At 45.4% G+C, this 24866-nt stretch overlaps 1 protein-coding gene across 1 annotated transcript in view; it reads left to right on the top strand.

Moving 5' to 3' along the window:
• The first annotated feature begins 10862 nt into the window (after positions 1-10862).
• The window catches only part of FER1L6 (fer-1 like family member 6), a 94277-nt gene continuing 80273 nt past the window's right edge, over positions 10863-24866 (top strand). Inside the window, exons 1-5 of the mRNA XM_054590092.1 lie at positions 10863-10935; positions 16162-16282; positions 18918-18972; positions 19076-19207; positions 22340-22402. Coding sequence (XP_054446067.1) covers positions 10863-10935; positions 16162-16282; positions 18918-18972; positions 19076-19207; positions 22340-22402 — 444 coding nt within the window. The remainder of the gene's footprint in view (positions 10936-16161; positions 16283-18917; positions 18973-19075; positions 19208-22339; positions 22403-24866) is intronic.

The following is a 24866-nucleotide window of genomic DNA, read 5'->3' on the forward strand; positions in this document are numbered from 1 at the left end:
ATATTTATTATTTCATCTCTTTTTGACCAAAGTTGCATATTTCTATTATGATTCACTCTGAACTCTTTTGTCTTGAAGGAACTAATGTAAATTCTCATTCCGCCTTGTTGCATGTTTGGGGAGTATTTGTGATCATCAGTCTGTTGGGCTGTTAGGTTGTGAGCTCCTCATCACTAAAAGCTAAAGGTTAAGGGCTGGCTTGTCAGTTGATAGAGTTTTATGTACTTTATTAAATAAACACCTCTTGAATACCCAGTATGTGCAAAACACTAAAACCTTGCCTAATAGGGAGAGAGACAGATGCACAAGAAATGTGTGAGGGCACGACCTGCCTTATTAGCTTAGGTTACAGGTAAGTCACATTGTCTTTGATCATTCTGAGTAATTTGCTTAAGCAAGTTAGAAGAATGTTCAGCTTGTCTTTCGTGAGGGTGTGCCTTCCTACTCTTAAGTCTCTCTGGAAGCAGAAAGAGCAGTAGACAAAGAGACAAGATCAGTCCATTCGTAGTCAAAGATTTTGCTCCTGTCACTCAAAAATATACTCCTATTGAAGGGGTCCTTCTCTGATGAAGGATAGTCCTTGGGTTTCCTTAGGCTGTAACCCCCTGGTTTGAACTTGGATGCTCAGCCCTTTCAGTATCAAGGATATAGAGTTGGGAGGGGCTTCCAACCTTGGCCACACCCTGGACCAGTGCTGGTCTTCTCCATGACTCTCTAGGTTTGGTGTTGGGCACTGGCCACCAATCCAGACTCACCGATTTTGATAGTTAATTCCCTCTATCCCTCCATCACCATTCTGGGATCCTTTGATTTCTTTCCAGCCAATGAACCTCAGTCAGAGAAAAACATAGTCTACCAGAATATTTCTAATAACACTGCACCTCAAAAGGGTCTCCATCCCTTTTGCCCAGGCCTCCATCCAGATTCATCTGTTCCTCCCAAGCAGCCTCTGAAATCTAAGTACCAAGGGCATGTGGAGACAGGATCTTGGACAAGACACACAAAAAGAGCGTCTTCCCTTGAGACCTCTCACCTTACAGTTGCAGAACTAGGATGTACTGGTCAAGCCGCTTACCCTGGGGGACATCTGCTGCAGGGGACCTCGCTGGGGCTGTCTAGTCACAGAAGCAACTGGCAACTTAAAACTGACAACTCAGTGACATTTCACTTGGCTAATAACTCAGCTCAGACTACAAGAGAGGGGTCCCCAGTGTGACTGGTGGGGGAGAGTGGTGGGGGTGTGGAGAGAAGAAGATTGGATCCCTAGACAGGGAGAGAACGAAGTACCCCCATTGAACCCTTCAGTGACTTCCCATTGCTCTTAAGGTAAAATTAAGTCCCTCGCTGGTGACTTGAGTGCCTGTGTGACCTGCCTGCTGCCCACCTCTCTGGCCCCATTGCTCTCCCCTCTTTCCCTTCACTCTTCGCTCTGGGCATGCGGAAGGCCATGTTTTTATACTGCATGCCTCCGGATTTTCACACTTGCTCTTCCCTCTTTCTAGAACTCTGACAGAGTAGAGAGGGATGTTTTTAAATGTCATCTTAGAAGATGTTCTCCAGGCCTGGCGGAGAGAACAGAATGGTGAAAGGCCCGAGTGACCCTTGTGTGTGAGCGTGGTGCCCCATGGCCTAGACCTTCCAGAACAGAGCCAAGTACCGTTTGAAATGCTGCCAACCCTGAGTTTCACCAAGCCCCTTCCAAGCTTGTCACCCACTGCTGCTCCAAGGCTTCCTGTCCCTCTACATCCCACTGTTGGCCTGAAGGAACAACCTCTATTTTATCCTCTGTTGAAGTCAGGTAGCTACTGAAATGTTAGAGCTTCTTCTTGGTTGAGTGTCAAACATTCAACCAAAGTTACACCTGAACATCTATCTACTTTTAAAAAGTGACTAAAAGGGCTGAGTAGTTAGGGAGTAGTGAACTCCTCATCCCCAGGGATATTCAAACAATAATAATAGGTTGGAGTTAATGGAGATGGATGTAAAGGAATTCAAACAGATGGAGCAATAGATGATTTTAAAGAAATTTTTCAGCTCTGAGATGTTTTGAATTTCCAGAAGATTAGGTGGAATGCATGGACTTTTGCAATATAGTTCATCTTGCTGTCTTGGTTTGGAACCTCAGAGAAACCTGTCAGGAGTGGAAAAACACCCAATACACTAGGGCGCAAAGGTATCATCTATTGTAGCCAGAGGGGTTATTTTCTCAGACCTGATTCTGCATCTCTCAATATAGGAGGATTGTTGGGATTTTCAGTTCTTGGAAAGACTCTTAATACTACAAGGTATTCAGAGGGAGTTTTCTTGAGTATCTGTGTGTGTACTGTTCCCCTTGCCTGCTTATCCAGTCTGAACTCTGTCTATATCCAAAAGTGGCCTGTCTTAGTCATTTTGGCTGCTATAACAAAAATACCATAGCCTGGGTAGCTTAAACAATGAATACCTATTTCTCACAGTTCAGGAGGCCAGGAAGTCCAAGGTGCCTGCAGACCCAGTGTTTGATGAGAGAGGTGTCTGATGACAGTTTGATGACTATTTGACAAGAGTCTGATGAGAGCACATGGTAGAGAGAGAGGAGAGAGGGGGACCCTGTCCTTTTATTTTCTCATAAAAGCGCAAGTCCCACCTCCATGACCTCATCCAAACCTAATTACTTCCCAAAGGCTTCGCCTTCAAACACCATCATGCCAGGGGATTACGGCTTCATCATATTGACTTGGGGCTGGGGTACAGACATTAAGTCCATAGCATGGCCTAATCTTTCTAATTCAATTTCACCTCTGTAAACTGAGACTAATATTGTCTTCGCTCAAGGTTGTTGTGGCCCTTCTCTAAATGATCACATGTAAAGGAATCGAACAGAGTAGTATTGAATACATGCTCATCCTCTCCACCCATCTCCTCTCTGCTTCCCAGGATCTTATTCCTCTCTTAAGATCAAACTGGAGTATCGCCTCTTCTGGTTGCCTTCCTTGGCTCTTCTTGTCCCATGTCAGGCATTCTTTCCTCTGTTCTCCAAAAGCACTTGGCACCTACCCATGACAGCATTGTTCTTCTGTGCTTATAACCTCACAACCACACTGTGAGCACCTCTAAGGCTGAGGACCCTGTTAGATTTTCTCTGTACCCCAGGTATGTTTTGCTGGGACACAAATCGGCTCCACATTCTTCTGTTGAGTCACCACCCACGGGACTGGTGGTAGAGAAAGAACCGACCAAAAAAAGGTATTTAGACATGAAAAAGAGAAAGGAAAAGGAGGATGCATTAGAAAAGGGAATGATTTTAAGAACTGGATGGAGACCAAGGCTGGGTGACAGCCAGATCTGATGCACCATTTAACAGAAAACAAATGGTTTATCAAGCTCCAGAGAGAATAATTTCCTCTTTCTTCACAGCTCCAAGGTAACTATCAGGGCAAGGCTTAGCAACTGATGTTTTGGGTTACTCTCTTTTCTCAGTATGCTCTCAGTCCTGGAATGGCTTTGACTCTTCTGTCTGCTATGATACATTTTTTAAGAGAGACAAAGCACTTTCAGTGAATTCTTGTGGAGCTTTCCAAATGAATGCTCTATCTGTCCATCTATCTATCCATGTGTCTAATAGTCATTGAGCCCTGCTGTGACCCAGGCATTATGCTAGAGACTGAAGGTATGGACATAAACAAACACGGTTACTGCCTTCAAAAGCTCAGCGTCTAATAAAGGAGAATGACCATTGTATACTGTTAGTATTCATGTGATAAATGCTATCATACAGATAAGAACCAAGTGCTAGTGAAATCCAGAAGAATGAGTGATTTGCTCTTCCTTGCAAAACTGGAGAACCCATCACATAAAAGAAGGTAGTTGAGTTGGGCCTAGAATATAGATTTGGGTGTTGATAGAGACGGGAGAAGTCACTTTCAATGGAGGGCCTGGAGTGAGAAAGTGTCCATGGGCAAAAGAGTGTGATGGAGTCAGGCGGAGCTGTGCATGGGGCTGGAGTCCAGTGTCTGGGGAGTCCAGGGCTGGACTGGTGGGCTGAGGCTGGGTTGTGAGGGCCCCAAGGGACATTCGCAGAATGTCAATCCTATTTTTTCCTTTAATTAACATGTGTAGGATATAGTACTTTAGTGTTTACAAACAGAATGTGGCATCTTTTATCTCATTTGATCTTCATGACATCCCTCTAAGGGAGACATAACTTATCCTCCACTTTACAGATGAAGAAGCTGAGACACAGAGGATGAGAAGTTTGCTCAAGCCTTCCTCATCAGCAGATGGCTGCACTGATACTCAAAGCCAGAGCTTTGGGTCCCAAAACTAGGCTTTAAAAAATTTAAACATTTTACTGAATCATGACATGTGCACACAACACACACAATCATAAATGTATGACTTGAAAGTTTTCACAAAGCAGATGCAGTAAATATAATCTCTAAATCAAATTGGGAAAGTTTGGCATCTTCCCAAAATTACACTTTCTCGTTCACGAGCATGGAATATCACTCCATGTATTTTATTTTCTAATTTTCAGTATAGAGGTCTTGCTCATATTTCTTAGATTTATTCTTAAATTTTTTATGCTATTATAATACCTTTATTTACAATTTTACTTTATAATCCTTTTTTTGGTATGGAGATGTACAACTGAATTTTGTATATTGCCCTTGTGTCTTGATGCCCTGATAAATTCACTTATTAATTCAAATAGTCAAACTGTGTTGATCTGATACTGTGTTGAATAGAAAGAGTGATAGTGCATATCCTTGTCTCACTTTTTTTTAATGTTGGGGGAAGTCTTTCAATATTTACTACTGGTGTCATATTAACTCTAGGGCTTTTGTAGATACTCTTTATCACATTAAGAAAGTTAGTTCTCTGCTCTCCTGGTTTGCAGATGCCTGCAGAATGGAGACTAGTTTGCAGGAAGGAGAGAGGATGGATGCAAAAAGGCCAGTAGGGAACTGAGTTAGAACCGGAGCCGGGTGGAGGCAGAGGGAGAATTAAACCAGGACCTGGGAGATGTGTCCTGGGATCTCTATTTCCCCAGTACTTCTTACTTGATCACTGCTCATCTCACGAAAGTCTTAAAAGAGAGAAGAGCACTAAAAGTTGCCAAGGTTCTCTTTCTCTGGATATCCCCAAAAGTGTCAGGATATTTGCTCTTTTGTGATAAAGGTGTGATCAAATTAATTTGGAAAAATATGAATACTGTATTATCCTCTTAGAGAGGCACAATGAACATCAGCCTATTAATGGCTCAGAGAAAAAATTATGGCAAGGGTGGTTACTTAGTTTAATTTCACACAAGACCTGTCTTCAATATCCATGACACCAAAAAACAAGGTTTGGAAGAAATTTCATTAGACCTTCTTTCTATCCATTATGGAGTTTAATGCTTCTCACTTGTAATAAAATGTGTTATATATCAGTGTACTGGTGCTCCTAAGGCTATACACATACCCATCTCTCTCCCCCATATGTTCAAAACCCATCGAGAAATTGAGATCAAGGCATCACCTTTAACACAGCTAGATGGGAGGAAGCTGGATGGGCTGGCATCCAGCTTGGCTTTTCCATACTTCACTGTGAATCAGATGGATTCACCCACCCAGCTTCAGGGAGAAGAAACCCCACCTCTGTGACATACTCCCTCTCAGATGTAGGGACAGAAAGTAGAACACGGATGTTCCACGGGAGGGTAGGCCTGAAGAGGGGAAGACCCCGCGGGAATAGGAATCTCGCAGCTTAATCTTACTCAAGTGGAGTATCAATCATTGGGTTTCATACTGTTATCATTCTGCCAGAAGATAAAGGGAAGAGAAAGGTTTGGGGAGTGAAGAAAAGCTGAACGCTTAAAAAGGGTGGGAGTTTGAAGATTTGCTGATGCTGAGACATAGAGGGAGAGAGCTGCTTGTTCCAAATGTTGGGAAGCTGCCTATAGTCTTATTTTGGCTCGAAGGTTGATTCTTTTGTTTAGGAGAACCGAGATCAGGACTCTGATCAGTCTGGCTATAAAGAGGATGGAATAGGAAAAGTGGACATTTTTCTTAGGGGACCAGGCAAGAGAACGTTTGGAGTTGGGGTGGATCCAGCGGCCCTAATTGTACTGAGTCTTTGATACCACCTGCCAATATTGTGTCTCTATTTTCCTTGTGCCCTAACCAACATGGTCATGTGCTGACCTTAGCCATAGAGGAGGAGGGGTGAGACAGGAGGGAGGCCAGTGGCTGGGGAGGGGTCCTCACCCTTGGAAGATGGCATCAGTAGTGGGCACTTCCACTGGGCTGCAGGGTGGGTGCGATGCATGCGGGGGGAAAGTCCCCATTTTCCTGGAGCAACCCCACAGCAGAACCGTCCAACTGCATTGTCCTTGGACACTTGGCAAAGATCTCGAAGGACTGGCTTACTCTAGGCTGGCTTTACATGATGGGACTCTGAATTATTCCTGGGTCATCCTTGATTCAGAAAAACCACAGGAGGAGGGTTCCTTAGCATCCCTGGAGGTGCATTTCCTAGGCTCAGCCGCTGTGTCAGGTGAATATCACGGTTCTCAAGGATAGTCTGTTGAGCTGGTGACATTTGAATCTTATGATGGCCAATGTGCAAAATGAGGACGTAATAGAGAAAGATCCGCTTACCTCAGTGAGGTAGCAGGTTCTGAGCTGCAGTGGGCAAGAACGAGCTGATTCCCATGAGACTGAGAGCCATTTATTCAGGCCATTGCCTGGGACACTGTGCGCTCGGTTCCTCCAAGACTGGGCTGATCCTACGCATAACTAGAAAAGGTAACCAATTCTCTGGCCTCTTTGCTGGGATAGAGATTTTAAATGGAAGAGAAGTTGGGGTTAGACGATAAAGTTCTTTCAGCCTACTAAAATGTATCCACCAAGTATACTGAATTTCCTAAATTTCATTGTTTGGTTATAAAGTTATCTTCTGAGCTTTCTTGAAAAAACATAAACCTTCTCTTTGAGAGGACAGTTCATTGTTGCTGATGGCTTAACCTCAGGGGTGCAGTCCTGCCACCTATTAGAGTCACTTTGGGGACTTTAAAAAGCACTGAGCCTTAGCCTCTTGGCTGGACAATGAAACCAGATTCTCTGGAATGAGGCCTGGCCACTGTGTGGGACAGGTTAGAAAGCTGCCCGGTACGAGTTCAATGTGCAAGGAAGGTTGAGCATCAATGCCCTAAAGAAGTAAAAGCAGGTAAGTTGTAACAGGAGGATCACACGGAGAGAGGAAGAAAAGCTTCAGAGTTGACACAGGCAGGATGTCATACAGATGTTTATTTAACAGTCTTCTGTCACAACCCACATTATAGCTGTTGCTGGGTTTGGAGGTTTGCATTTAATGAATATATCCCAGTCTTAGAAGTAAGATAAATACACAGATGGGATATTTCCAAGGAGGTATTTCCCAGAAGGCATCTGGGAACTTATCCAAGGCTCCTCAGATACCTTAGGATGGTAGTAAAGCTTGGTTTTGTTTGGGTCTTAGAATAGACCTGTTATATGCAAATTTATTTTCTGGATAAAGAAATTTTATTACATATGTAATTAAACCTTATTTTTTTAAAGTTTATAAGAGTTTTCATGTGAATAAATTCACAAAATGTTCAAAAAAATTTTTTAAAGTACTGGGGGCTGTGCCTCTGGGTGTCAAGGGAGAGGCGCACCGGCCACCTGTGTCCTGTGTCCTCTTAGGGGAGAAGAGGGTAGCAGGGGCCAGGACTGGTCACACTGTGGACACAGTTAACTTAGTGTTTTGTCCTTTGTCCTGAGTGACTTCTTTTCCCCACTGAAGGTAGGAAAGGTGAGCCCAGTCGGGGAGTTCGGTGACACAGTGGGAAACCACGCGGAGACCTAGCCTGCAAGCGATTCTCTAATCTCAGCTCGACTGAACTATGAACATGACATTAAATTAGCTCTTAGTAGAGCTCTTTATAGTTCAGCATGAGAGTTACTTCAATCATATATATAACAGCCCAGGGAGTAGAGGAGCCTGGAGCTGTGCGAAGCCCCGGGGCCAGCCCTGTGACAGAGTTATAAAGTGTGTAGGTGAGACCCCAACCCCGTTGTCCAGCTCTGCTTTCCATGTGCCCGGCAGCGAGGGTCCTGGGTTTCAACATGGAGCATCGCCACCTGGAACAGATGTGCTGAAACAAGCCTAACACGTGTGCTGTTTGATATTCTTATTGTTTGGATACAGATTTCGGAGTCACGGTAGCTTTCACCCTGAGGAGACCAGGTTGGTATGGGGGTTTCTGTGTGTCTCTTGACTTCTCTTGGGGTGGACTTGGGAGGAGATTAAATAGGTCCTAAGCCAGAGTCTCAATCATGTTGCGAAGGGGGAGGGTCCCATGCTGGGATCCCTGGCAGACTGGAGACAGGGGCGTGATGGTACCTGCCCTGGAGACTTACCAGGTGAGTCCTCCTGATTATTGGCTGATCCCAACGTATGAGCTGGAAACCTCCAACAACCTCTTGTTTGTAAAAATGGACAATAATGAAATCTGCCTGGTGATACGCTGTGGGACACCTAGGTGGCAATGTGTGTGAAACAGTGTTCCTGGCACATAGTGAATTTCAATATATTCGTTTAAAAATTATACATGCATTCAGGGACATAGTCTAACGCACTTCCTTGTCATCAACATTGCAATAATGTGCAGCATTTTACAAGCATTGTTTCCTATTTTAATGTCATCCTGCGAATCAGATAAGAACTGACTTTGTGTGACACGTGAACAAAACATGCTTATCCAACCCCCAAATTCTAGCAGATTAAAGCTGGCCCTTGAGCTGAGTCCCGTGTCACCGATTTTCCCAGCATGGCCATGGCACGATCGTTCTGGGCAGGTGAGCCCTGTGTCCTCTCTGCTGTGGATGCCATGGGATCGAGGGGGAGGAATCAAGTTTTATCAAGAAGGCGTTTCACCCTGGGAGTCAGGCCGAGAGCGCCCCTCACGACTGACTCAGGGGTCCAGGCCAACAGCCTTGCATGTTTGTGAAACAAACAGCCCACCCAGCAGAGCTGGTTGTAAATCCTTTGGGTGACTCTGAAGCATTTCTCTGGTCCCCCTGCCGGGGGTCTGAGCCACGCCCAGACCAGACCTCTGCACTGGTCTTCTTTAAAGCAATCACAAGTCTTTGGAAGTGACTCGGGACAACAGTATCTTTTAGGGTTCCTCATGGCTCCTAGTGGGCAGCAGGGCCAACTGCTCTTGGTTTCAGAGATGGGGGCGCTGCCTGTCTCTAGGAGGTGGGGCCCCTCTCCCACCTCTCCTGCCAGGGCAGCGGTTCCAGGCATGCCCCGACGCCTCAGTCACCAGCTGCCCAGCGGGAGATTCAGAATGAGGAGGCCATGGATGATGAAGGTCATCCTAAAGGAACCTAATGTCTCCCTCCGGTAGATACTGCCATTTATTAGAAGCAATTTCCTATTTGAGGCTGGAAGTAACTCAGCCTTTTCAAGTAGTCCTTTTCAAGTAGTCTGCAGGGACCATTGGCCAAGCTCCCAGGAACGTCGGACTCTGCCTCTGTGAAATGGTCACAGTAGCGAGCCCTCGGGGACCACAGTGGGTGATTCAGGGTTTGGAAGGCACTGGCCTTGGGCCCTCTGCCTGGTAACTTTCCTTTGAGAACAGAGTAGCAAGAACTATTATTGGAAGTTTCCTTTAAGAAATTTCAGAAAATGGTAAGTCGGGCGACGTTAAGTGACCTGTTCAAGGTTGCAAAGGTAGAGCTGGGGTTGGAATCCAGGCAGCCTAGCCCGTGTACTCTGCCCCTCCTAAGTCCTAAACATGGAAGCAGAATGGAAAACTCTGCTGGTTGGTGGGTCCCAGCCCTCATTGCTCCAGAAACCTCGCGGGGAGGGGCGGAGCTGCTGCTCTCTCCTCCCCGCTCCTCCGGGCCTTCCCTGCTCTCCCGCCCCTCCCTCCACGCTGCCCACCAGCAGCCTGACTCAAGGCCAGGACTTTTCCTCTGAACCGTGACTTTCCGCTCCTCCACGCAGAGCCGGCTGCTCTTCCTTCAGGCTCTCAGGTCCAAAAAGCGATTCTCACAGATGGCCAGCAGGGTGTTGGGATGCTTTTATTGTCTGTTAGAGACAGTGGACTGTGGCCTTTTCCAGAGATGGGAAGGAGGCCCCCAAATGGCTTCTCGCTCGGGGCTAATGATAACAGTAATAATAATAGCTGACATTTGGGTCACATATCTCGGGCCTGCTTATGTGTGCTTGTGGCATGGCCTCAGTGAGTTCCGCGGCCTCTTGACCTTGGAAATGGTCTGGGAGCCTGGCTCTGGAGAGGGTGTTCCTGCTGCCTGGGGGAACCAGCAGGCTCAAGGCCACCAAGCTGTATAGCCTGGGCTCTGAAATCAGGCAACTTGGGTTCCAGGGGTAGCTCTGACACTTAGGAGCTATGTGACCTTAGAAACATTACTTACCCTCTTTGGGCCTTGGCTCCTCACCTGTAAATTGTAGGAGAGGGTGGCTGATTGACATCGTTATTAAATGTTGCCCTTTGTTTTGCATGCGTGCACAGACAGAGTGAGGAGAATTGGAGAAGTGCCAGCTGGTGCTGTCAGTATTAGGGTTATGCCTCATTGAAGTGCAATTTCGTTTCTGTCTTTCTTTCTTTTTGACAGTTTCTGTTCATGTGGTGTTTTCCTGGTTTCTGCATAAGTAAAACTGCCTAGATCCCTTATTGGGTCATCCTGACCCTTGTCTTTTGATCCCTATTGTGGGTAAATGAGGAGGCTGGTCGGCTTCTGGGAAACTCAGTGTGTGCACATGTATTTATTTTCTCCTCACACATCTAAATGACTCAAAGTTACTGTGACTGTGTTTAAGTTTTTCTTCTTCTTTTCAGAAAGGGGATGTTTGGGAAGCTGAAGAAGAAGAAGAATAAAGCAGAGAAGGGGTTAATCCTAGTGAACAAGGCTGCAAAAGGTGAGGCTTTTCTGGGGGGGGAAGCTGATCGCTATCTTGGGGCCTTGCAGAGTGGGCCCTTCCTTGGCTGAGAATGCAGTTCACCCTCCTTAGGGGGAAGCAGGAAACGGGTTGCCTGCTGGGTCTTCAGACCCTTCCGGTTACAGGTGCGGGCCCAAGGCAACCCACCCCAGGATGGCTGGTCACCTGGTCATTGGACCCAATGGGTGGAAGGGAACCCATGAAGAAGCAGCAACTGGATTCAAGTTCCTCTGTCTGTTCTAATATGCTCTGTGGCCCAGGATATGTCCCTCAGCATCTCTGAGTCTCAGTTTCCCCCTTTGCCAAAGGGACATGACATGGGTTGCTGGGTTGATGTCAATCGGCCAGATAGAGGGTCACGTGAGACTTTGAAAGTGAGAGTGAGCATAGCAGCTGTTATGGGAGGCCTTGCATACACCGTCTCATTTAACTCCATCATCTTTCCGGTCGGTGTTTTTGTCCTACTTTTGCAAGTGAGATTTCAGAGACGCAGAGAGAGTGAAGTATGGGAAAGCCCAGCTGCAGGAATCTGCAGGGCCCAGTGAAAAGCTAAATGCAAAGCCATTGTTAGTAAATTATTAAGACTTTCTAGATGGTGACGGCAGAACATTAAGCCAGGTTTGACGAGGTCCTTTTCATCGTAGGACTTTGCGTGGCTGCCTAGACCCCTGAAGCCTGCCTCCCCAGCAGCCACAATGCCAGAAAGCAAGCAGGGTGGGAGGTAAACCCAGGCTGCCTGACCTTCTGCCCTTACAAGGGGCTACATCCTTCTCCTAATGAGCAAAGCCCCAGTTCCAGTGCGAATGCTGCCAGCCCGGGCCAGGCCTGCATCCCGCTACATTCATGTGTATTGAATCAAATAAAAATAACCTTCCATTGGACAGGTCTGGGGTGGTTCCTGGGAGACTTCTGCTGGGGGCCCTGACAACCACCCGTTCAAGGCTAGCTTTGGGGGCCATTTCTAAACCATAACGGTGCAGTAGGTCTGCCTCATTTTCACCCTTCGCATCTCCTTGGGAGGGCTCCCTTCACCCTTCACTGCCGTTTGCTGCGGGTGTCCTGCAGCCTCTGCCCCACCTAAACTTAGAGTAAAATAATGTGAAAACCATTCATGCTAACGCGTTGATAGTAATGAGTCAGAGTCACCTGGGATGGGATGGGAGAGGCATTACATTTTATGTGGAGACGAGGCTTAACGTTTCAAAGACGTACTTGTCTACTCAGTCAAAGGTATCAGGGAACAGGTAGAAAAGGCTTAAGGGTCTTTCCGGGTGTCCTTGAAATTATGACACTGTGGTAGGTCCTGGGGACAGGTGCTTGAATAAGGCACAGTCCCTTTCTTCAAGGACATTATGAAAAATAATACTTATGACACATTTAATAAGACCCTGATGCTTTCTACCTGACCCGCATCATTTGCTACTCCAAAATGCAGATTCCTCGGCTCCTGGTTTACAACTGAAGGTCAGAGAGGGTGAGTGGCTTGCCCAAAGCCACACAGCTAATAAGAGAAGAAGTCGGCTCCTGCCCCTGGGTCAGTCTCACACCAGAGCCCGGGCCTCCCAACCACTCCTGTTGGGGCCCTCAGCGCGCGGGGGAGGAAGGAGCAGGCTGGCCGCTGGCCGAGAGTGAGGGCGGTCCGCCACAGGTGTTTCGGAGGGGCCGGCTCCTGTGGCTCATTCTAATTAGAGTCTTCAGCCCACAAAGCAAACAGGGCAGAGAATCAGCCCCCTCCTGGAAAGTAAACAGCACCCGTCCAGCTGGCCAGGGGCCACCCTGCAGGAGGCTGACAAAACAAAGTCCATAGAACTGAGTACACATTGGTCCTTCCTTGTTGGCCTGGCCTGGGAAGTTAAGACTTCTCTGGGCGAAATGTTTCAAGATTCTCAAAGTCTGTGGCTCTTATATTTGTGTATTTTGAGGCATACTGGCTACGTCTTAATTTTCTAAAATTCCAGTTACTTTAACTCCTCTGTGAATTGGTTACCCAACAAAGAGTTATTGGGTACCTCCCACGACCGTCCATTCATTCATTCATCTGCTCAGCAGATAGTAATGGAATGTCTGCTGAGAGCTGAGTGCTGTGCCAGGTTCTGGGTGTAAAATGGAGAAGAGCAGATAGTCTAGAGTGGGGACAGGTCTGTGCAGGACTCCTCGTTTGCCCCTTCATATCTCTTCTGCACCCTTCTCCACCTTCTCTCTGTCCCAGGGGGCTAGCCTCTGTGGGTGCACGACCCAGGTCCCTTCCAGGGGGGTGCCCCGGCAGGGGGTCTGAGAGAGGGAGGAGCGGAGGCCATGACCGGGGTCCCTCCACTGAAGGCTGGTTGCTGCTCCTTGTGGGGAAGCTGACCGCACATGACTTCTCCTTCCAGGTTCTGGTGGCCGCTCTCTCTCCTCATTTTGGTGGGCCTCTGAGTGTGGTAACAGCCTGCTGCTGTGAGCCCCAGTGAGCTGCGGAGGCCTCGGTGGTTTTCCCACACCCATGCCTTTGCAAAACAAGCCCTCAGATGGTCCTGCTCTGGGTGGGCCATCTGTTTCCCATCGGGGCCCTGATGAGGGAACGGTGTTACCAATTGAGAAGAGTAGCGTCAAGAAAATAGTGTGTGGCAAGAGACTACTGGGCAACCTCTTTCAGGGCAGTCAGAGAGGGCTTGTCTGGGGAGGTACCGTTTAAGCCGAAACTTCGAGGAAGAGAAGCTGCCCCCGTGGGCGGGGCAGGGGCGCAGCTCAGACTCAGACGGAGGGATGTTTGTGCAGACAGGTTCCACGCAGGAGAGGGCTCGTTAGGGGATACGGAGCTGAAAGGGGGCTGTGTGGCTGGAAAGCAGTGACGGCAGGGACAGCGGGACAGGAGGGCTAGGAGGAGGAGACGGAAGCCAGGCAGCGCGGCGAACTTCAGCTTTATTCCAAGTACAGTGGGAAGCCACGGAGGGGTTTTAAGAAGAGAAGCAACCCGAGAAGGCTTTTCTTTAGACGGTCTCTCCGCATGCTCTGTGGTGAGTGGATTGGAGGGAAGATGGTAGTAATTCAGTAAATGAATGAATGCGTGCATGCCAGCTCTAGAGGAGGCCGGCTGCCTTTCTACCTCCTGGTCTGTGCCACCCTCCAGCGTGTGACATAGAGGGAGGGGCCCCCATTTTCTTACGCCTTCCATTCTTGGCATCTACCTGCGCACAGCTTCTGGCACGTGGGAGGTACGTAAGCATGTTCACTGCTTACATTTGGTCCTCATCCTTGAGGTCTTCGTTGCCAAGTAGAGGAGAAAGACTTAATTTTCTCTTGCTGCTACCAGAGAGCAGCCAGGTGCTGGCATTTTTTCTGGCATCTCCATAGGCTGGCTTGCCTTTTGTTTCCCCAGTGAGAGAAGAGTCCGAAGTGACTGTGTTCATTCAGTCATCCTTTCTGTAGCTACTAAGCACCTGCAAAGGCCCTTGTCTGTGAGCTCCTTAGACATGTGGGACGCATTATACCACTTGCTGTCTGGCCCGGCACTGTTTCCTCGGTTGCTGATTAAAATCAGAGAACCAAAATACTTTAAAACTAGAAGGCGTTTAGAGATTATTAAGCTGACAGGTTGACAGGTCCACAGAGCTCAGGGCTCTGAGAAGGAGCTTCAGGGGTGTCTGCCGAGGGGGGTTGGTGAGGTCCTGTGGGAGGCTCCCTGCGTGGAATTTCAGCCCCTGGCACGTGGAACAGTTCTGTGTGCATGGACTTTATGTTATATATTGAAGTTTGGTATAAAATTACATTTATTGAAAGGGTTATGTTGCTTTTAAAATGTTTAAAACCACTTTTCTTATCTAATCCTTTCATTTTATAGGCAAAAGGGAAAAGAGCCAAGAAATTCTAAGTGACTTACCCAAGTCACCCAACCGGAAATCCCTGCAATGGAAACTCACCAAGTGCCCTGCCAGCACTGTGCTAGGGGCTGTCCGTACTTTAATTTTTTCCTAATAGCTCTGCGGGTAGATAACACTAGCATTGCTTTGCTTTATGAATGAGGAAAACATGGCCGAAACAAGTTAAGTAACTTGCTCCAAATCTTAGAGCCAGAAATGACAGAGCTGGGATTTGAACCCAAACGTGATGGAGTCAGGGTTTTGAACTACACCTTGCAGAGTCTCTTTATATAGAAGAGTGTTGCATCCATTTTTTAGTTTTTGCCAAAAACCTGGTTAAGAAGTAGTTCTCAAGATGTGCTACACAGTAGAATAATCTAGAGAATTAAAAAAAATTTTTGATATCCAGGTGGCATCCCAGATAAATTAAATCAGAATCCTCCTGGTAGGGGGGAGGGGAAGATCTAAGAATTTAGTATCCATTCGTGGAAATGTTCTTAACAGGTGTGTATTAGTTTCCCATGGCTGCTGTAACAAATACCACACACGGGGTGGCTTTCTTCTCCAGTGGAAACAGAGACCAGAAGTCCGCCATCAGTGTCACCGGGCCAAATCAAGATGTTGCAGGGCCTTGCTGCCTTAGGAGAATCTGTTTCTTGCTTCTTCCGGCTTCTGGTGGCAGCATCAGTCCAATCTCTGCCTCACAGTCACATTGCATTTCCCTTTGTCCCTCTGCCTTACTCTTCTAAGGATGCTGTGTTTGCTGTTAGGACCCACCTGTGTAATGCAGGCTACTCTCCTTATTTCCAAGCCTTAATTTTATCACACCTGCAAACACCCTTCTGCTAAATGTCACATTTACAGGTTCCAGGGACCAAGGCCTGATATATCAGGGGAACATTATTCAACCTACATCACCTTGCTACTCAAAATTGTCCCCCAGATGACCTTGCTGTTAGAAACCCCAGACCTACTGGATCAGAATCTGCATTTTAACAGTTCCCTAGGAGATCATTATGCATATTCAATGTTGCTAACGAGGTTCGAAAGGGATAAATTACTCATCTACATCTCATTGTGGCAAGCTTATGACTTGAAAACATGTGTTAATTCATACTGAAGTTTTCTTTCCATAATACTATGCATTTAAATATACTCTTCTCTGGAAACAGAAGATGCATATTCTTTTAGAGAAGTAAGATATGTGTCTGACTCTCTGTCAATAATGTATTGAGTTTCATGCTAGTAAGAACCATCTTATGGTTGCCTTGTACCCCTCTGGCATAGCACGGGACACAGAGTCAAGACCAAGATCACCACTACATGTATATTTAACAGGGTCTCCTTCCTCTTTTGGCTTCTCTAGATGGCCAAGGTGAAGCAGAAGCACCAGAGGAGGGTCCTTCTCAAAAGGAAGGACCAAGAGGAGATGCGATTTATGACGACACATCTATCTCTCCTGTCCCCCCGGCTCCTCCAAAGAGAAGGTATTGTGTTGATGTGGGTAGTAAGCACACACATTTGCTGAGCACCTCCTCAGTGTCAGGCACCCCTGCAGGCTCTGGGGGACAGAAACTAGCACCTAGTCACTGCAAGGAGCCTGCGGTCTAAGGAAGACGGAGTGCATGTCCTCATGTCCAGCTTTGTGTGTGGCAGCACCGGCCTTGTGATCTGGGCCAGGGTTCTGGCTCTACCTGCTTCCAGTCTTAAATCCCCAGGGTTTAGGCCCTCACGTCCACCACAGTTCAGGAATGACAGCAGCAGCAGACTCAGGAGCTGTCCCTCGCCTGCTCTTTAATTTTATCAATAAATGAGATGTCTTAGCTTTGTGTCTGTTCCAAATGAGAAGGTGGTCCTTATATGACCCAACAGAGTCAGAGCAAACTGACTTTCTGCGTGCAAAGTGTGGTATCAGTTAGTTATTGATGTGTACCGAATAACCCCCAAATTCAGTGGTTTCATAGAATCAGCATTTATGATTGCTCCTGAGCCTATCAGTTAGTTGGGTAGTTTTCCTGGTGCCAGATAGTCACAGATGTATCAGTTATGTGTCTGTGGTCATTTGGCAGCTCCACAGATCTTAGTCTGAAGGTTGGCTAGTGGTAGGCTGGTCTAGGTTTGCTTCAGCTGGGGCCCGCGGATTCTCCTCCAAATGCTATCAGATCCTCTAACAGGCCAGCCTGAGCTTGTTCTGATGGTGGGGATGGCAGTATTCTGAAAGAGAGTGGAAGTACATGGGTCTCCTGAGGACTAGATTTGGAATTAGCAAGTCATTTTTGCTGCACTCTATAGGCCAGTGCAGGCCACAAGGCCAGCCCACATCAGAGTTAGAGGAGACTGAGTTCCAGGGCAAAGAACATAGATGCAAGGAAGCCAACAGTTGGAACTATCAGTGCTTCAGTCTACTATGTATGTTTATGCCAGTTTCTTCCTTGTGATAATTCCTCATGCCACTCCATCTTTCTCAGTGAAAATTAGTGATTCTCTGTGTGGTAGACCCTCAGTTGTTATCATGATGCCATGATAGGAAGGCAGTGTATGTGTGAGAGGGGCAGAGGGGATGGGTGACCAAATCAGAGAAGGTGATATCACAGAGGCTGACCTTCAGCAGAAGGCACTCAATTGGCATGAGCACACTTACCACAATGTCTCCTCCCTCCTACATGGCCCCATTGACAACCACCAACCCCCAACCCCTGAGTGGAAGGAATTTCAATTATTTTTAATTAGTTTTTAAGGGCTTATTTGTCATTTATTTCGCTAGAATAATAGCACTGAATGGAGGAAGGCAGGAAAAAGAGGAGTGGTAGACTTCTCTTTTTTACTTGGTCAGACATTCTCCATCAGTTAAAATTCTGCCCACTAACTGATGCTCAATTCAGATCCAACCTCTGTAGAGATGTCTTTGTTGCTGATCCCAGCTCTCAGAACTTGTCTCTTCTCTGAACTGTGGCATTGTTTTTTTCTATGACACATTTTATATTCACCTGCTCTCTCTTTATATGCCTTGGACCTTCTCTCTTGAACAGACTGCTAGCTTTGCCAGGGCTGAGATGATAGTTTTCATCTTTGTTTTTCCTCTGAGGAAATCACAGAGCCTTTCCACTGTAAACAGTTGATAGAAATTTGCCATTTTATTAATGAACATATACTTTTTGATATCTACCCTTCCTCCTGTGCATTATCTCCGTTAATCTCTACATAGTAGGAATTATCTTCTCCACTTTCAGATGAGGAAGCTGGGGAGAGCAAGCATTGTAATTCTAATCAGTTTGACTTCAAAGCCTTGAGATTCTTGCTCGTTTACTCTGTTCTCTGCTGAACTCAATCACCTGGACAAATGGAATGAAGTCAGATGCAAGGTGGTATTGTTAGACGGCAACAGAATGAATTTAAAAGGAACTCAGGCGCAGTTCATTTCCTACCCATGGCTGCTTCTGTAACTGTCAGGATTCTTCATTTCCTTCTACTGTTACCCAATCTTTCAACCCAGATGTGGCGCTCCTGTGTTCAATTACTTATGACAGTCCAGATACAGGAAATCTTCCGGAATGTGAAATCTCACTGAGACAGTGCCTTGGTTCTTCCTTCCAATTTTCTCTTTTGCCGATTTTTTCAAAAGCAATCATGAAATTCTGAACTGTTATATCTAATGGAAACGGCAAAGTGGTCCCATGGAAAGGATCAGACAGGAGCCAAGGGGCGTCCTTATTGAGACCCAGCTCCGCTGCTGACTTGAGGAGGAGTTTCAGTTTCTCATTCTGTAAAATAAAAAATAAAGAGTACTGATCGCCTCACTCACAATAAGATTTGACATTTATTCTTGCCAGGTCCTGGCTTAAACATTTACATGCATTGTATCATTAAATTCTAGCAATCACCTCATGTGGTAAGTGCTATTATTAGCTCCACTTTTGGGATGTGGAGACTGAGTCGTGGAGTGGTTAAGTCACTTGTCCATTTATGTGTATGTCCCCCAGAGATGTAAAATACATAAAGAGAATATGTGATACAAGGTAAATAGAAGTACTTAGAAGTACCTAGGGAAATATCATCATGGCTTATGGATCTAAAATATGTTCTAACCTGATGAAATACATATGTTAAACTTTCTTTCAATAGATCAAAACTGATGACTAAGATCCATGATGGTGAGGTCAGATCCCAAAATTACCAAGTAAGTGATTGACAATTCCCACCTGCGCCCTGCGCCCTACCCCGGGCTTCCTGCGGGAAGGAAGAGCCGGGTCAGAGCGCATACCCACCGCCTTGTGTTGTAGATTGCCATAACTGTCATTGAGGCCCGCCAGCTGGTGGGCGAGAACATCGACCCTGTTGTGACCATTGAGATTGGGGATGAGAAGAAGCAAAGCACAGTGAAGGAAGGAACCAACAGCCCATTTTACAATGAAGTAAGTCACGGAGGTCACCGGGGTCCTCTCCACATGCTGTCCACTGCCACTCTCTGGTATTCTCGAGCCCAATAGAAAGCCTGTGCCCCTTGTTTCTGCTTCCCACCACTCATCTAAGCCCACAGCAAACTCTTGGAGCTTCTTTAACAAACAGCCCCATCAAGTTGAACAAAAAGATAAGGGAAAGGATAGGTAAGGAATTCCTGTACATTTTGAATACATTACTATATTTTTAATAAGACCCATTTTCATATTTCTTACGAGTGCATCTTCATCCATCTTAAGCTCTGGGCTTATAGTTAAAAATGTGTCGGATGTTGGTTAATGAGAAGATATACATTCTTTCGCAGGACAGAGACACTGGAAATTTAATTATTAATTTTGAAACAGGCATGCTGCGTGGGAAAGTAAAACAGCCGTATTTTTCTAAGCAGTGTAAAAATTGTAAAAGAAAACATCAAAGAGAGACATGAAGTGTCTAAATATTAAACACAGAGACATTCTCTTTTGAAAGTAAAAAGAGTACACAATATACAAATGGTAAAAGACACAAAGAGCATAAAATGATGTTTGGTGAAACATACGTGTCCCACTTATCTCTAATCCTCCCCCCTCCCCCTGGAGGGCATCTATTCTCACCGACAGTTGCATGTCCTTTCAGAGATATTTCAGGCATGTACAAGAATACAAATAATATTGTAACCAGGTGGTAACATTCTGCACTCACTGTCCTGACCTCGCTCTTTTCGCCAAGCAGCAGGTCTTGGAGATTAGTCTCCTCCATCAGGGTGTACAGTTCTGTATCATTTTCTGCTCACTGCTGTAGAGTTTCCCACTGCATCGACATGCTATAATCTACTAAGCCAGTCAATTTCTCATTGATGGATATTAATTTTTTCCAGCCTTTGGCTACTATTGGTAATAATATTTTATATAGCATAACTGGGACAAAGAGTACATGCATTTAAAATTTTGATATCTCTAAATTGGCCTCCAAAGAGGGAACCATTTATACTGTCACAGTGTTCAAGCATTCTTGTTCTCTCTTAGACACCACAAACAATCAAAACATGCAGAAAATGCCTAATTATTTTCCTAAGGGGAGTGGTAATTGAAAAGAAAGGCAGGGAGAGCATCCATCAGATAATGAAATCCAGAGAGAACACCCAAATCCCATTAGAGCTGTTAACTCCCTTCCTCTTCGTCACTCCTGCCTCCGAGCATTTACCCTGAGTTGAAGTGGCAGCTGTCTCCTTCCTGGCCCTCGTGCCAGCTCTGTAACGTCTTTGGCGTGCATGTGATGTGAAATAATGTACGTGAAAATGATTTAGTGCAAAGCTCTACAGATTTGTTATTTATTACAATTAGTATTTGCTTTATGCATGCAAGTCCTGGGTCTAAATGACATCAAGTGTAATCAGTAGGAAATCAAATAAAGACATAGAAGTGGGAGTAAAAACCTTTGTCACAGCTTTTGACCCTAATTTTCAAGCCCAAAGAACATTAGACGCTGACAGGGCTGGTGAGTAAGGGCTGGGAAATATTTCCCAGCTAGAAAAATGTATGTGGTCTCCAAGGTCTAGGGAACCTGTATGAGGCAGTTAAGTCTGAAATGTGAAACTCAGCAGAAGGCAATAAACATTGGAACTAATTTATTGGTCCAAGGGAACCCACGGCATCTCATATTTCAAGGAGTGAAGAATTTTATGTAAGTGAATTTTGCACACAAAAGAAATTCTCAACACAAAACTTTTAAAGAGTTTGAATGTACGTATATGAAAAACTTCCTAAAATGTTACATGTCTTTCTATTTTTTTAAACAGAAGACAACGGATACATGGTACCCTTTTTGGTACCTAAGGACCCCCATTTTTAAAGTCTCATGATACATGATGATTTCTTGCCGTTTTCACATTTTGGGTTTTCTGTTTTGCCCACTAAAAACAGGCTGTTGGTGCGTTAGCAGTCACTTCTCTCTTTCCTACCGCTGTCATGCTCATCTCTAATGTCTTTGGGTCATTCCTCCATCCTGCAGCTCAAAAATAAAAATAAATAAATAAAATAAAAAAGAAAGAAATGGTGAACAAAACAACTTTCTAGTTCTACCTCTCCTAACACCCATCAGCTCTCAAAACAAACAACCCCCTCACCACACACACTATTCCAGTTTTCTGCACCTTAAAATCATGCCCCCACATTTAAAAGGTACTCAGTAAAGCTCAGATGTTGAAATATCTAGTCTGTGAGCCCCTTGCGTGATAATTTCAGGAGGACCCAGCTTGGTCCCCAGCCCAGCAATAACTAGCTATATGACTCTAGGCATGTCTCTCTCTCTCTCTTTTTTTAAAAAATATTATTTTATTATTTTTCAATTACAGTTGATATTCAGTATTATTTTTTATTAGTTTCAGGTGCACAGCATGGTGGTTAGATATTTGTATAACTTACAAAGTGATCTCCTCAGTCAGTCTAGTACTCACGTGACACCATACATGGTTATTACAAAATTACTGACTGCCGTATTTTACCATATATAATGCACACTTCTTTGCCCAAATTTTTGAGGGAAAAATAAGGATGTGCATTATACATGGGTAGCACCTAAATGTGAGTGTGCATTATCCATGGCAAAATACGGTGTATTCCACACAGACATGCTCTTTTCACCCATCATTCTGTATAGGTCAAAATAAACAAAAGATTTGACCATCTCAAGGCCTGGCAAAGGTGTGGAGAAATGGCGGTTTTTATATGCTGCCTGTAGGAATCTAAAATGGCCAAGCTCCCTGATAAAGAAATCTCATGCTGTCTGCTAAGTATTTACATGCATGCACACCATGACCCAACAACTTCATTTCTCATGTCCATTTTAGAGGAAAACTCACTTATATCCTGTGCAAAGATGTGGCTGGTGGTGGTCTCTATTTTTTTTTTTGTTAATTTGAAAAAAAAATTCCAAAACAAGTTAAATGGCTTTCCATAGGGGATGGCCAATCAATTGATGACATAGATATTCATGCCACTGAGGACTGCGCAGAAGTGGGTTAGAACAATGCAGATTGAAATCTACTCCGGGACCAGGGTTCTTAAAAGGCTGGACTTTACAGTCAGAATGAACTTTGTGTTTTATAGCACTTTGTCTTTGACTTCATTGGGCCCCAAGTGCATCTCTTTGACAAGATCATCAAAATCTCAGTAAGTATATGATTGGTGGGGGAGCTGGGAGGGGTTCCAGGCATTGGGGGCCCACAAGGGCAGCTTCAGGGGAGAATAGATTCAGGAGGATGAGTGTGAGTTGGTGGGTTTGAAACCAAGAGGATAGAATTAAAATAACCAGAACAGAGGAGTTCAGGAAGGAACACTTTTCAAGAAAATCTATGCTTATTGGAAGCACGATGTAAGCTACCAACAGGCCATCATGAATTGAATTGGGTAGCTTACTAATGTGGGAATGTGAAAAGTAGGCTTCCAATGACAATTGCCTTTTTTAATTTATTTCTATCTTTTTTTATGAAGCAAATGTTAATGTTTCTCTCTTGGGGTAGTATCTACACGAATGATAATTAATCACATCTCTTCCCCTCCTAGTTTGTAATACATAGATAAATGGAAAGAATTAGGAGGGAGCCAAATACATCAGAGGATCAGAAGATGTATGTGATTTTGAGCAAATGATTGCCATTTGGCTTCTTAATAGTAGTTGCCTTTGAGTATAGATCTCCAGACCTACTCATGGGGGGCCGGGACGGCTGCACAGACCCTTCCTCAGCCCTGGCAGGTGAATTCCTACCTCCACAGACCAAGTCTGAAGAGTAGGGGACAGAGGGAGATTTCTGGGTCAGTCAGGTGCCTTATCCAGGCTGGCCCAACCCCTGGAGGACAGGAATGGGAAGGGCAAATGCCCATGTTGGGGCTGAACCATTCCCAACTTCACACCAGTGTAGAAGGACAGAGATCAGTGGGTGACAGACTGCATCTGTTGCACCAGTTTGAGAAATCATTGCTTCTGGCTTGGGGAGGGTAGTGAAGATGTTCACACATGAAAAGGGAGGGGTGGGGCTTGCAGGGTACAGGCCCTCTTCCAAATAGTTCTCAGAGGACAGAAATTCCTACTTTATGCACCAACATAAGATGTGTGGAGGAGAAAATGTTTTTCTAACAGTGACACCAACTCCAGTGAGAATTGTGAAGATGGTAAAATTTGTCTCCAAGACTTCCTTATCTGTCTTTATCATTCACTCATCTTTATTTTAATTTTATGTTACATATGGGTATACATGTATATTTATATATCATACATAACACATTATGTATGATATATAACATTTAAAACATATTTTATATATTTATATATATCACATTATGTATCAGCCTTGCATGAGGCTCAGGCAATAGTGGAAATTATGACATTATCTTTCCCAGGGGCACTTGAAGAATGTGACTCTTGAAGAATGAAAAGTCATCAAGAGCCAAAGGCTCTTCATGTTTAAATTTCAGGCATGATGACAAGTGGTGCAGGAGATATTTTGGGACCTGGGACATTGCCCAGGACTCTGTTACATTGCATAGCTTGGGCAACAGTCTGTTTGTGAGACTGGCTTTATAGCAGACTCCTAAGGGACTCTCTAGCTTGCAGATAAACAGTTTATAGCTAGACTTTTATACTGTGTCATCGACAAGGGTTCATGACTCCCTGTGGGACAAGTGGGTTTTTAGACAGAGGATCAAAGCTGGTAGTGCCCTTCTATGGTCCTCTAACTTAGAAGAAGGGTCTCCCTAAATGACCCTTTGGGACAGAGACCAAAGATATTAAAAGGAAACCTGCCCTTGAGCGGGGAGTATTTAATACAAATTTTCTGCTCATTCATGAACTGTAGGTCAGCATGCCCAGAATAAATTCAGCATGGGAGGAGAGGGAGGAAGCGCTGTGCGCCGGTGCTATTGGGACAGACTGCTCTCTGGAGCAGACCCTGGTGGGTCCAAAGACCATCCTCCCTCCACAGTGGTCGCAGGCACACAGGGTGCCCCGCAGCCTGTGTGTCAGGTGCCCCAGGGTTCTGGTCATCACAGGCTTGCCCACCCCAGGTGCTTGGTGCTCACCCTAGATGCATGGTCTGAGGAGGCCTCCTGTGTTACTTAAAGACCCGTTTGGGGCTCTTGCTTCCTATCATGCCCACTGGGACACAGATGCCTTCAACCTGAGAACAGCTTGAGTCAGCCTTGTGTTCTTGCTCGGGCCTTTGGGAAGCCACATTAGCAACTGCAAGCCTGGAAGGGTTGGACGGAGCTTGGTGAGTGTGCGCCGTAAATAACTGCGTGACTCAAGCCAAGCTGCCCTTGCTTCCCCTCAGATCTCTAACACCCTTGCAAAGTTCGGGCAAGGGAGGAAGAGTGGAAAGGGAGATGGGAAGGGCTGTCATGTCTTCATTTCTTGAAGTCAATTGAATTTGTTTCTTACTGCTTCTACCAAAGGAGCTGTTTAGAAGTTATAACAGCCTCCCATTCATCCATCATTCGATTGGTCAATCATTCATTAGTTCACTCAGTGTTCATCAAACACCTGTTATGCACAAGGTCATATAGTGGGTGGAAGAGAGTAGGAAACTGTCCTTGATTCAAGGGACTCATAGGATTTTATGACTAAGAGAAAATTTAGAGG

Source organism: Pteronotus mesoamericanus, unplaced genomic scaffold (genome assembly GCF_021234165.1).
Source record: "Pteronotus mesoamericanus isolate MK-2021 breed Mesoamerican mustached bat unplaced genomic scaffold, CSHL_Meso_final scaffold_174, whole genome shotgun sequence".
NCBI classification, from domain to species: domain Eukaryota; kingdom Metazoa; phylum Chordata; class Mammalia; order Chiroptera; family Mormoopidae; genus Pteronotus; species Pteronotus mesoamericanus.